The following is a 13,826-nucleotide window of genomic DNA, read 5'->3' as shown; positions in this document are numbered from 1 at the left end:
GAAGCTTATTCTGATTGGATAAGCTTGATATATACGTACATGTATCTGGATACGTGTAGACAGAGATTTTTGTAGAAAACGGAGACGTGTGGCCGCAGATTTTTTCCTAAACAGAGGGGGGCGGATATTCGGTTTTAAAAATATCCGGATATGTGTGGACATGTCTTTAGTCACCACCCTGTTGCTGCCTCCCTGTTTTTGTTGCAGCTTCAAAGCCGAGTTGTAGCATTCCTTATGAGTGGGACCAATGCAATAATAATTTACACACTAATGTAGGTAAAACATGACTAAGCAATGGCACGCCTGTGAGCGTGTGCATCGTAAAATCATAAAATGTGAGATCTCGGCCAGTGGTTTTCCATAAGTTGTAGCAAAGTCACGTTTGCTTCTCGTAAATCTTGGACCAGGTCTCTGTGGTAAAGTTGAACCATCTCCTGCTTTATCATTTGAAGAGTTTCTTATCATTTTATCATCAGGAGCATGAGATCATACCAACACCATATACACTCCCAGCTGTTGTTCCTGGGTTAGGTAATTATCAAGCCTTTATGATTGCTGTTACTGTCATTCAGAAGGGGAAAAAAATGGAAAAAAGGGGGCGTTTGGAGAGACACAGTCTTGACAGGCTTTATAAAGACACACTCTAAGTGCGAACCTCCAAGTGTGAACATGAGCTGCAGACGCACAGATTGCATCTCAAAGCCTCTGTCGGGCCTTTTTGGGAAACTTGGATCCACAGTAGGCTCCTATCCCTTTTATTTCTTCATAATCCCTCTTTTCCTCTCGGCAGCACTCGGCGTAGGCTTCATTAATCTCGACCGCGTGGCAGACAATGATCTTGAGCGGCAATTCACGCCGAGGAAAGGACCCTCGAAGGTGACGAGAGCGTTTGTGCGGGAAAACTTCCCCTACAATGACTCTATGTTTACCGAAGACAGGCTGTATGACAAACCTGACTTTGCATCCCTCATCGCTGTGGCCAGAGACAACCTAGACATCCTGGAAGGTCCTGCCTTCGAGGAGATCCTCAGACTCAACGATAAGATTCTTAACATCACCGTGGGCAATGGAACACGGGGATTCAGTGACTTGTGCGCCATAACCAATGGAGAATGCATCTCCAATGTCATCCTGGACATTCTTAGCTCCAGTGAAGCTGGACCGACCAGCCTCACCTACCCAGAATACACGTACAGATCCAGATCGGTGTTTTTGGGCTTTGTGCTCGGCGGCGTCAAGACAGACGGCCGAGGCTCGGTGAGAAGTGCTCATGCTATGAAGCTCTCGTACTTCTTGGGGGATCATGAAGCTGAAGCCTCCAAATTATGGCTGAAAGGATTTAAAAGCCTGCTGTCTGACGAGATGAACCACCAATACATCGATGTATGTATCACAGTGCTACTCATATTGTGTTTGCCTGGTTTCTTTAAGTTAATAACTATATCTAACAATTTGATGTCATGCAGCGTTGGATAACTGAATGGGCTTACTTTGTGGTTGCTCAGGGGCCCAAGGGTTGAGGGGTCAGAACCTCATTATTTAATAGAAACGTTAACCAGTCGATTAAAGCAACACAAAACAACCTCAGACAGAGCCAAAAATATCTACAAAGAGATGCAAATTGCGGCCAAAATGATGCAGAAAGACTACAAAGAAGCTCAAAATAACTGTAAACAATGTAAAATTGTGTCAAAATGCTAAAAAAATTTCTGAAGAAAAGACTTGAACTAACAAGAAAAACATACAAATGACCACATAGAAGCTTTAAAAATGACTGTAAACAACACAAAATCATGACAAAAATGTCAAAAAATGATCAAACTTTTTAAAAAAAATCACAAAAAGCCACAAAATAACCAGAAAAGGATAAGAAACTTTAAAAATGATCATAAACAATACAAAATATTAAAAAATGATCACAGGAATTTTTAAAAAACACAAAAAAGATAGAACTTACCACAGAGAACCTAAAGTGACCATTCGGAAACTCAAAAAAATGACAGAGACTTTAAAAAAATGACAGAGGCTTAGATAACTCACAAAAAGCCACAAACTAACCAGAAAAGGACATAAATTACAACCAAAAGCTAAATATGACCACCAGAACATGTTGAATGTCCAAAGGCAGATTCAAAATGGTCACAAAAGGTGTAAAAGGACCAAAAAAACACAACAAAATCACAGCAAAATGATAAAAGTAATCACAAGTTAATATAAATTACCAGCAAAAAAATGAAAAACAACTGTGAAACCTTCCAATTAACCACGTGAAATGTGCAAAATGACCACAAAAGATTCACAATTACCAGAAAGAGACTTAAAACAGTGACAGGGACGCAAAACAAACACTAAAAGAGAGTTTTAACACATTAGACAATAAAAATAAACACAAAGATGCAAAATAATCACCTGACCATATGACCACCTGTTAGCTATCTAATGTGTTTTGTTTTTTTTAATTATTATTCGCATTTCCCAGAACCATTTTGTTGTTTAATGTTTAATTATAGTAGATAAGTGAGTGGAGTTTATGGTCTACAAAGTGCAGCTGTCAGGATCAAGAAGTTGTTTCACAATAAGGATCCATATAGCCATATATTATAGATATCAAATAGGACTTATTTCACCTATCAGCCCCATTAGACTATCAGCCGGCCAGCGTGGACCGCTCATTTGAACCCAAAGAACTTCCTTGTCCTGTTTTATGGCGTTTGTTCTCTGCTCACATGAGATAAATCTACAAACAGAGCTTTATTTAGGTCAGGTAAAAGAATATAGATCATTTAAATTGATTTAGCTATACGTATATGTTTAAATAGATATATAGTTTAATTTGTATGTTGTTGGTATTGTATATAAAGTTACAGTGCTACATCTAAACATGTCCAAATTATTTATTAATAGACTTTCCTTGACCCAGAAATATGAATCACGTGTAGAAAAGAAAGAAAACATGCTATTTTAGCTGAATTTAACAATACAGAGCTCAGAAAACATCTGTTCATTATGATAGCATTTGAATTTGCACTTTGTGCCTCACCTGTTAATAATCTGAATACAGTAGCTGACAAAATTTTATGCCCTCTTTGTTGTTTCTGCAAATGTGCTCTTTTACAGCCTGATAAGTGAGACTGTATGTTTTGCAAATACTCGCAATGTGTCAAAGCACAGTATAAAAAAAAAATTAAATAAACCGTTGAAGTAGCCGAGGCATAAATTGCAACACATTATTATGAAATGATTACATTTAATTTTGGAAATTGGGAAACTTGTTGTACCTAGATGTTGCTTTGGGGACAAGAGACATTAATTTCAAAAATAAGTGCAACTAATGTGCGACAAAAAGCATTCAAATGCAGTCTTACAGTCACAGTCTGTGTGCTTCTGCGCTTCCTTTTTGCCTCGATGTCCTGGAATCCAAGCTGTGCTGCCACACTGGTGTAACTGCTGTCATGACATCCGCTGTTTAAACCGACTTAAGCGCTCATGTCGGCTTCTTTGTGCTGCTGTGCTCCACTGTAGGTGTCGTACTACACCTCCAAGTCCAAGCAGGAGGAGATTGACAGTCACACCACAGATGGCTTCCCTTTATTCCTCATCACGTATGCCTGTGCTATCACCTTCTCAGTTCTATCCTGCCTGAGGTAAGAAGTGATCAGTGACTGTCACACTGTGAGCGATTTGCTGACTGCAGGCCGAGTCAGGACACGGAGAGCTGCCGTTCATCAGGGTGAAGGATGCAGCTTACATGCAGTGTACTGAATGATTTCGGTTTTGTTGTGTGCAAAGCGGAGTCACTTCATTTTTAGTGGAAGGTTGTCAAAATGGCTCCAAAACAGCAAGAAAATTACAATAAAACAAATCAAAAGATGCAAAATAGCCACAAAAAGATGCCAAGTTACCAAGAAAGATACTTAAATCAGTCCAGTGCACAATAAGTTGTTGCTCATCAATGCAAATCATGCAGATTATATGTCGTGTCGAGAACAATTTTAGCATTATTTTGTATAAAACAGAACTACTGCAAAAAATACATCCTTTATAGTGAAACTTTATCACAAAATTACAACAAATGTATTAAAATTAGGGAAAAGAATACAAAATATCCACAAAAAGATGGATAAATAGTCAAAAAAAGAAGCATAACAGACATAAAAGGATGAAAAATGACCGCAAAGAGGCCTAAAACAGACCAGGACACAGAGAGCTGCTGTTTATCAATGAGAATAATGCAGGTTAGTAGTGCAGTGACCACTTTTGCTATTCCCATGTGCAAAACAGCGTCATTGTAACAGAAATGCTTCACTCTTAATGAAAACGCATTACAAAATCCCTACAAAACAATTTTAAAAATGAGAAATGTGAGAAAACAACTGTAAATGCCCACAAAGATGCAAAATTACAAAGAAAGAGACTCAAAACAGTCATCAGTGCAAATCATGCAGTAAACATGTAGGATAGTGAATAATTTTAGTATTTCTGTGCTCAAATCTAAGCCACTGTAGATAGAAATGCTTCATTTTTAGTGAAAATACATTACAAAACAGGGGAACCAATACAACTGGATATATAGAGATATATTCAACACATAAATATGTCTGTCTTAACAAAATACTGTCAGATCTTTATCATTTTCCACATATAATGTAATAAACAAAAGTGAAAGCTTTAAAATTCAGTTTAAAGTAAAAGGTGCAACAGTTATTTATCTATTTCTTGTTTCTTTAATATCCATGTGTGTTCTGTTTTACATGTCAAAATACACATGTATGAGGAAAAGAAACAAAAAACAACTTCATTTTTAGAAAGTTCATAGTTGTTCCATTTAATGCAAATGATGGTTGGCACATACAGTAGCTTCTATATATTTGGCATGCAGATAACAATAATTTACCACCTTCTGTTCTTCAGATAGCTTATTGAGTTACAAAACACCAGCAATATATACATAACTTGGGGAACATCATAACTCGCATTCCTCAAAACTATCTGAGAGCAAAACATTTCCATAAACTCCATCACAATGTCATCATTTCCACACTTTATGAACTCGTGCAGGTCAGACAGAGAGCAATTTAGGTAACTGTGAAGCGGCTCAGGTTGGAATTTATCGAGATCAGGTTCGGATAAAAATGGCAGCGCGTTGTTATCTTTATTTGCGGCATCAATCCGACTGCCTCAGCATCCTATCTTTACCTCGTTGGCAGGATGGACAACGTGAGGAACAAGGTGTGGGTGGCTGTGTTTGGCGTCCTCTCGTCTGGCCTGGCTGTCCTGTCCTCCTTTGGCTTGCTGCTCTACATCGGAGTGCCGTTCGTTATCACCGTCGCAAACGCTCCGTTCCTGATACTCGGTGAGAAAAAGCACCCTCTCGTAGATTTTGAGTATTTTACCTAAAAGTGGCACAGTCAGTGTTTCAAAGCAAACACTCTTCAACCACGTCCCAAAATATGTTGTAGATGTTTTACTTTTCGACATTTAATCAATGACTGTCAGCATTTGGACTGAAATATAATGAAAGCCTGTTTTTTAGATTTTCTTTGACATATTTTTAATGTATACTTTTTAAATTAGTTTTGTTTTGGTGTCTTAATTTCTAATTATGCTGTTTTTTGGTCTATTATCTGACTTCATCCATTATCTAAAATGTGTTTGGTAATATTTTTGATCAGTTCAAGCTGTTTTTATCTGATTCGAAATTCAAGAATGTGTAGTAATACGTAGTTTTTTTTTTCTTTCTTTTGAGCTGATTAATTATTGGCTCTATCTTGGGCATGATTGTATGGCATTTAAAAGATCCACCGGTGGGATGTTTGCCATCTTCTGTAGCATATATAACTGTCCAGAAACACACTCCTAAATTTAAAATCGGATAAAAATGACTTTAACTGATTAAAAATTATCACAAACCAAATATGGCACTGGACTGAATCAGATAACAGACCAATGTAGCTGGCAATTTATGCTGTAAAGGGCTAAAAGAAAAAAATAAAATAAGACAAAACAACCCAAAACCTATGCAAAACAGACACAAAAAGATGCAAAATTACTAATAAAAGATGCAAAACAGACCAGGACACTGAGAACTGTTGTTTATAAATGAGAATAATGCAGGTTAGAAGGAGTGCAGTGATCACTTTTAGTATTGCTGTGTGCAAAACAGAGAAACGGTAATAGAAATGCCTAATTTTTTTAAATGAAAATGCATTATAAAATCACTACAAAACAATAAAAAATATGATAACACAGTTGTAAATGCACACAAAGACGCAAAATTCCCAAGAAAAAGACTCAAAACAGTCCTTCCACAAAAGGTTGTTGGTCACCAATGCAAATCATGCAGAAGACATGTAGTGTAGTAAATAATTTTAGATAAAAATGTTTCATTTTTAGTGAAGACTCATGACAAAGTCACTACAAAACTAAACGCTAAATAAATACTGCTTATTGTTGCTATACTTCAAGCAATAAATGCGTGTAAAATCTATAACAGGAAAGCTCAACGGAGCTCTTCACGTCATTATTTTTGACTTCTTTTCCCAGGAATCGGCCTCAACAACATGTTCATCTTGGTGTCCGACTGGCAGCACACACATGTCAACGACCCGGTGCCGGAGCGAATGGCCCACGCCTACAAAGAAGCCATCATGTCCATCACCATCACCGCCCTCACCGACGTCCTCAAGTTCTTCATCGGCGTCACGTCCGACTTCCCCTCGGTCCAGTACTTCTGCCTCTACACCGCCACCTCCATCATCTTCTGCTACATCTACACCATCACCTTCTTCGGAGCCTTCCTGGCCCTGAACGGGAGGCGGGAAGGCAGCAACAGGCACTGGCTGACCTGCAGGAAAATACCATCCAACCGACCCGATGGCCGCTCTACGATGTACAACATCTGCTGTGTGGGGGGTGACTACGATAAGAGCACTGGAGCGGAGAAAAAACACCCAGCGAATAATTTCTTTAAGGATTACTACGGCCCGTTTTTGATCAAGCCCTGGGTCAAGGGAGTGGTAATCTTCCTCTATGTAGCATATTTAGCTGTGAGTATTTATGGATGTTTCCACATACAGCAAGGGATTGAGCTTTATGATCTGGCAGCTGATAACTCCCACGTTACAAGATTCATGAAGAAAGATAGGGAGTATTTCTCTGATTATGGTCCATCTGTGATGGTTATTGTGACTGAGGCCTTCCCATATTGGGATAAAACCAAGAGGCATCAACTTCTAACTTGCATGGAGAACGTTAAAACCCTTGACTTTGTAGATAAGGATGTCTACACATCCTGGCTGGACTCCTATTTGTCATATGGCCAAGAAAATCATCTGAACCTCGATGATAAAGATGTTTTTCTCAAGAATTTGTCTCCCTTTTTTGAGTTGTTACCCTTCTTCAAGCAAGACGTGAACCTCACCGGAGATGTCATCTTCGCATCCCGGGTTTTCATCCAGACAGTGGACTTGTACAGCGCCAAGATGGAGGTGGACATGCTCGAAGGTCTCAAATCCACCGTGAGCAAGTGCAGCATAGCCTCTTTATCAGTTTACAACCAGGAGTTCATCTTCTACGACCAGCACAGCGTGGTGGTAAAAAGCACCATTAAGAATGTTGTCGTGATCACAGCGGTGATGTTGGCCGTATCGATGCTGCTGATTCCCAACCTGCTGTGCTCGTTGGGCGTGGCTTGTTCCATTGGTTCGGTGACCGCGGGGGTGACCGGTTTCATGGCTCTGTGGGACGTCGGCCTGGACTCCATCTCTATGATCATCTTCAGCGTCTGCATCGGATTCACCGTCGATTTCTCCGCTCACGTTTCATACGCCTTCGTCTCCAGCAAGAAACCCAACGCTGACGAGAAGGCCATCGAGGCTCTGTCCAATCTAGGATACCCGATTCTTCAAGGCGCCTTGTCCACCATCTTGGGTGTGTCAGTGTTAGCGACGGGTCACTTCAACACCTTCAGAACGTTCTTTAAGATCTTTTTCCTTGTCATGCTTCTTGGGATGATTCATGGCCTCGTTTTCATCCCCGTCATGCTGACAGCGGTGACATGCGGCACAGAGGAAGAGCAAGAAGATAAACGTGAAACCGCAGAGAGGATCAGCAAACTGTGACCAAGGGCTGTGAGGCTGTTTAGATGTGTTCAAAAACATTTGCTTTAAAAGTGAATGAAAAATCAGTATAAGCAATTGCTTAAACATTTGTTGAATGATTTTAACAATTATTGACTTTAAAACAACTAAAATTATCCAAATAAATGACACCTTTTTTTAAAATAAATACCTATATTTACATTGGGTTTACATTTAGGTGCGTTTTGTAAGTTATTTGCGTTTATATTCATTCTGTTGTTTTTGTCCAGATCAATCAGACTAATTGATGATAACATTGTTTTTGTATTTTATCCTCAATGTTTTACTTTTTCTTTCTTTTTAATCAATCATTGTGTTTAATCCCTCCCCCCCTTTACATGACTGTGTACTGTATTTCAATATATGTAGATTGTGTTTGTTTTAAAGGCCTTTGTACTTTTGTGCTTTGAAAATAAAGTGCATTATTTTCAGTATTATTGGAATTTCCAGTGAGTTTTTTTTAACTAGTTTTGCATATAATTAATATTTAGTTATAGATAGACTGGGTTTCGATGATACTTAGAAGGAAGAGGATCTATGAATCTGGTGTATGGAGTCCCACAAGGATCATTTCTTAGGCCCCTTAATTTCAATCTACACTTGCTTCCCCATTTTTCAAAATCTGCTCATCAGTTACGCAGATGACACCCACATCTATCTAGCACTCTCACTGAATGACGATGGTCACATAGACTTGCTTTGCTGTTGTCCTGAGTAAATAAACAAGTGGCTGAAAGAAAATTTCCTGAAATTAAACAAGATAACACTGAAATAATTCTGTTTCACAATAAAAAAAGAAGGCACGATTGTTATCTTTAACGCAGGGCAATAAAAGATAAGAGAAACTTTATTGATGTCGTCTCTCACTGGGGAATTTTACACAAACATTTCACCAGTTTCACACGAACTGCTAATAAAGAAAGCTGCCATAACTTGCTGCCACTCACAAGGCAAAAGTGCAACCAGGGCAAGAAACTGGGTCTTGGTGTTTTTTTATCTGTAGAGTGGATTAATACAATAAACTCCTTACTTAGATTATCAGTGTTATTATAAAGTCTGGTTTAGACTGCCTGTATTTTTTATTCACTCTGTTTTGTTGTACACTTTATCTTGTACATGCTTTTATTTTTCTCATTTCTTCTTTTTCACTCAGGAATTTTAAAATTAGTCTAGAAATCTGTCTACTGTACTGTTTTATTGAATTCAAATGACATATTTCATTTTATTTGACTGTAAAATCCTTCATGAACTTGCTTGCTTGTGTAGTTAATTATAATTTAGGTGTCAGCAACTATAAAGTTCATTGGGTTTGTTTCTTTTTTGTACTTGCCAATAAAGTTACAGAATAAACTCTGTTCCCTTTTCATGTGCGCTTGTGAAATTTATGAAGCTGAAGTTTGATCGGGCATAAGCAATAAGGTAAATGACACAGCATTCACTAAAACAACACAAGTCTCATTCAGTTCAATTCAGTCTTATTTATATAGCGCAGATTCACAGCGTAAGTCAGGGTACAGACTTTACAAATTAGAAACAGAAAACCCAACAATGCAAAGCTGCCTTTTTATTTCCCATGAGCGATGGTGGGATGGAACCAGAAAAACCCTAAAACAGGGAGGGGAAACCAGGCAGAAAGAGGCTCAGGGAAGGCGACCATCTGCCTCGAACAGTTGGGGTGAGGGTGGGGATGGAGATAGCAGGAGGTGATCAGAAATCCTACGGCTAATCTTTACATCATTGCTGGTTTATAAGATGATTTTAGTTTGCCTACAAGTGAACATGAAACCTGAATCTGTCATCACTTCAGCTCAGCTCCGTAATACGCCGCCCTGAAACACCGTTAGTCAGAATTCAGTGGGAGTTTTGAAGACTGCAAAGCTCAGATCTGCCATTCAAATGCCACATTATTCCAGAACCGCACATAATTAAAGCGGCACCACAGTTTCTCAATTTCAGCAAACGGTGTTGGTGGCATATTCATCAACTGGCAGCACATTAACGTCAGGAACCTGTGCAGATGGCTCACACCTCAGGAGAAGGTGTGATGTCCACCGACCATCATTATCATCGTGACTGATGTTTTAGGGTTTTATTTTATTTTTTATCGGTTCAATTTTTGTTCTTCAGAGCATTTTGCTCATAATTATAACCCACTGAAGGCCTCTAAAGGGAAGAGAGAGGAGAGAAAGGATGTAAGAAGACAGAGATCAGACACTTAGATCTGAACAGGAACAGTATCATTTGCAATGTTACTTGTCTTAATAGTTTGTGCAATATCAGCTTCAGTATCCTATGTAACACTTTTATTTTTGCAATATTTCAATGTGCAACATTGTCACTGCAACATGCAATATTTTATATGACATTTTTTCAGGTGCAATAATTCCATTTTATGTTCAATATTTCACTTTTGTGTACAGCATTGTCAACATAATGTGCATTTATTTTATTCTTAGCTCATTTTTCAGGTGCAATATTTCATTTTCATGTGTAATATTTAAATTTTCATGGGTAACATTTAATTTGCATGTGCAGTAGTTTTATTACACGTGCAACATTTCACTGCCATTTTCAGACAACGTCACTGTAAGGTGCAATATTTCATTTTAGGCTCATTTATGAGGTGCAACATTTCATTTTAATATCATTTTTGATATACAATATTTCATTTTATTGTAATTCTGAGGGGCAATATTTTATTTTCATCTTATTTTTAGGTGTAATATTTTAGTTCCCTCTCATTTTCAAGGTGCAATGTTTTATTTAATATAACTTTCCATGTGCAGTATTTCATTTTAAATGTCATTTTTTCATTATCAATCAGATCATTATTTCATTTTCATCTTATTTTTGAGGTGCAATATTTCATTTTAATGTCATTTTGAGCTGAAATATTTTATTTTCATCTAATTTACAAAGTACAATGTTTCATTTTAATCTAATTTTTACATGCAATATTTTATTTTTATCTCATTTTTGAGGTGCAATATTTCATTTTCAGGTGCAACATTTTGCTTTTATGTGACGACTACTTTATAATCATGTGTGATTTAATTAATTACCTCAGTATAATGTCCAACATTACCTTTTATTGTTCTATTCTAGTCTATTTAGCTCACTTATTTTACTTCAGCAATGCACTGTACTTCTATGCTATTACTTTCCTACCTTTTAAGCACCACATTTCAAATATTATGTCATTTGTTTTTTCTGATCATCATCTGGCACAAGAATTTTGGATTATCTTATCTTTTTTCTGACATGCCCCAATGGAGAAATATGTGAAAACACTTCAGGATGTTCTGTATCCTGAAGTGTTATAGAGACTGGACAACATTTACTCAGTATCCAAACCTTCTCACAACACAAAGCTCCACATTAAATTGATAAAAGCATATTTTATTATTAGTAAACCCAGATTCTGTCTCATTTCCCCCCTTTTTCCACACTAACAAAATGCCGTCCACTCACCTATTTCATTCTTTCAGAAGGACAAAGTCACTTTGGTGCTTGTTTGAGACTGAGAACTTTCTGTACAGCGGTGCAGTGACACCTCATCGCAGTTTCACCCCTATCAACATTTCAACACAGGACAAGCAAACCTGGGATGCAGCGGCTTTTGCTGCCGGTTGGCCAAAAAACAAAAAACAAAAAAAGGGTCCTCAGGTTCTCACTTTGAGCATCCTTCATGGTCCCTGCAGCGCTCAGGCCGACTCCCAGCTCTGTCACCCTCCGTCACGCCTGTCTTCCTTCGCCCTGCCTCCAGGACGAGATGCCTGAAGCCCACACAGCGTGACGTGACATGGCCCTCCACCCGGGAGAAAGACAGGCCGGGAGGGAGGATCTAATAAGAAGGAGAGACAGAAACGGATGACATTCCTCTTCTGCAACTTAATTAAACCTAAATCCTGAAGTGCAATTACCCTGATTAACACACGAAGGAGCCACGTTATTGGTTTTACACGTATTCAGGTTGAAGTGAAGGACTGGAGAAGCACCCAAACATTTCACCTACTCTTTTTGGAAAGGCTTGGATGTCGTAAGTTCAAGCCAGAGCTCTTTGTGGACCAGTCAAGTTCTGCAAAAGTAAAATTGGGAAAACCATTAATCTCTAAAGCTCATTTTGTATGTAGGTGTATTGTGTTGTTCAGACAAAAAAGAGTCTTCCTCGAACTGTCTCCAAACTGTGATTAACCCACGCTTTCACTGAGCTTCTTATCTCAAGTAAAGGGATCCTATAAGCCACACGAGTTCTTTAGTTTTCTGTGTCTTGTTTCAAACAACACCCACATAGCTGATATACTTTGTTTTTGTTTTGTTTTGCTTGTTTATTTTACACCCAAGTACAATCTAAGATGTTTGCTTTAATATGAAAAGTGTCTTTTACCTTGAATATTAAATGTTTAGATGTGTTAAGAGGGGTTGTAGTTGAATTTAACTAAAGGACAACAGCAGGACCACTTTATCATTAGTCTTTGATTGTAACTCAATTTACATTTTATACAGTGTAAAAAAAAGCAAAAAAGACAGTTTTTAAAGCAGCTTTTTGGTAACAATTTACCATTATTTTACAACCTTTCACTGTTTTGTTAACTTACAGATAATATCTGGTAAAGTTACAGACAAAAAGTGATCATTTATATGGCAAAAATAATGTTCACATCAAAATAAAAAATCTTCCAGCTATTTGGAAGAAAAAATGTGCAAATTAACAGTTGACACTATATACGTTAATGGTTAGTTTACAGATTTTCCCTGTTTTGCTAAGTTACAGATATCTTGTAAAATCACTGAAAAAAAATCAAATTTACATGTGTACCGTTAAAAAGCCAAACAAGTAAATAAAGTCTACATTTTTGCAATATTTGAACAAAAAAACACTGTTTTACTGTGAAAATATTGTTGTTATTTTTTTTAATTTTGCAGATAACTGGTAAAATAGCAGAAAAAAAATTATTTTTTTGCAACGAAAATAAACACAAAAAGCCAAGAAGTAATTATTTTACATATAGTTTCCATTATTGTCACTGTTTTAACACATTTTGAGCGTTACAGTAATACATCATTTATGATATTTCTTTTCTGGCACCCTTGTTTGTTTGTTTATGTATTACATGTTGTTTATGTATAATATTTCACATTGTATTGTCACATAAGCAATAAAATACAACAAACCATCATAATTCCTTTAGTTCCTCTTATTTTCATGTGCTTCCACACACTTCCACAATCAGCTAAAAACATCTTGTCTGCACCATTTTAAGCTTCCAGTTTGACACAAATTGCACTTAAAGAAACTTTTACTGAGCTCTGGAGGTATAAAAAGTGAAGTGAAGGAAATTAAACAGAGAGTAAAAGCAACTTCAAATCAAAGTGGATGACTGAGCTGCTCTTATATAGTGATAAACATCAGAACGGGGACTCTTAGTGTAAAATTGGGAGCTTATATTTGAGAGTTTTTGCGTTTCAGCACCGGACAGCTCCCTCACCGCTCCACCAAACTGCTGCCGCTGATTGACAGAAGAAGCGGCCAAAGGCGGATCAATGGCGCCGGTGGAGCCCTATGAGCTGATGGAGAAGACGGGCTCTGAGGGCGCACCGAGCCTGATGTGTCTCTCTGCTGCTTTTATAGGCTTACTTAATGCTCGCTGTGGTCGGAAGAGGGCGGAGTGCGTTTGCCATCCAAGA

The 13,826-nt window shown here is 37.8% G+C and overlaps 1 protein-coding gene and 1 long non-coding RNA gene across 2 annotated transcripts; one reads left to right on the top strand and one right to left on the bottom strand.

Annotated features, from left to right (window-relative positions):
- The first annotated feature begins 397 nt into the window (after positions 1 to 397).
- ptchd3a (patched domain containing 3a) lies at positions 398 to 9,517 on the top strand. The gene is made up of 4 exons (XM_022193893.2): positions 398 to 1,383; positions 3,523 to 3,644; positions 5,208 to 5,353; positions 6,544 to 9,517. Exons 1-4 carry the CDS (start codon positions 670 to 672, stop codon positions 8,118 to 8,120), a joined length of 2,559 nt encoding a protein of 852 aa, XP_022049585.2. The 5' UTR covers positions 398 to 669; the 3' UTR covers positions 8,121 to 9,517.
- Positions 9,518 to 9,601: 84 nt separating this feature from the next.
- LOC110951009 (uncharacterized) lies at positions 9,602 to 13,799 on the bottom strand. Its single transcript, XR_007938446.1, has 2 exons — positions 12,062 to 13,799; positions 9,602 to 11,982 (listed from the first exon to the last, which is right to left on the bottom strand). It is a non-coding gene; the product is annotated as an uncharacterized LOC110951009 (long non-coding RNA).
- Between the last annotated feature and the right edge of the window lie 27 nt (positions 13,800 to 13,826).

The sequence above is a fragment of the Acanthochromis polyacanthus genome, chromosome 20, assembly GCF_021347895.1.
Source record: "Acanthochromis polyacanthus isolate Apoly-LR-REF ecotype Palm Island chromosome 20, KAUST_Apoly_ChrSc, whole genome shotgun sequence".
In the NCBI taxonomy this organism is placed as follows: Eukaryota; Metazoa; Chordata; class Actinopteri; family Pomacentridae; genus Acanthochromis; species Acanthochromis polyacanthus.
This window is presented reverse-complemented; position numbering and strand designations above follow the sequence as displayed.

Coding starts and splice junctions, on each gene's coding strand:
- ptchd3a (XM_022193893.2), top strand. CDS start 670: ATGAGCTGCAGACGCACAGATTGCATCTCAAAGCCTCTGTCGGGCCTT. Junction 1,384..3,522: donor TGAACCACCAATACATCGAT/GTATGTATCACA, acceptor GCTCCACTGTAG/GTGTCGTACTACACCTCCAA. Junction 5,354..6,543: donor CGCTCCGTTCCTGATACTCG/GTGAGAAAAAGC, acceptor TTCTTTTCCCAG/GAATCGGCCTCAACAACATG.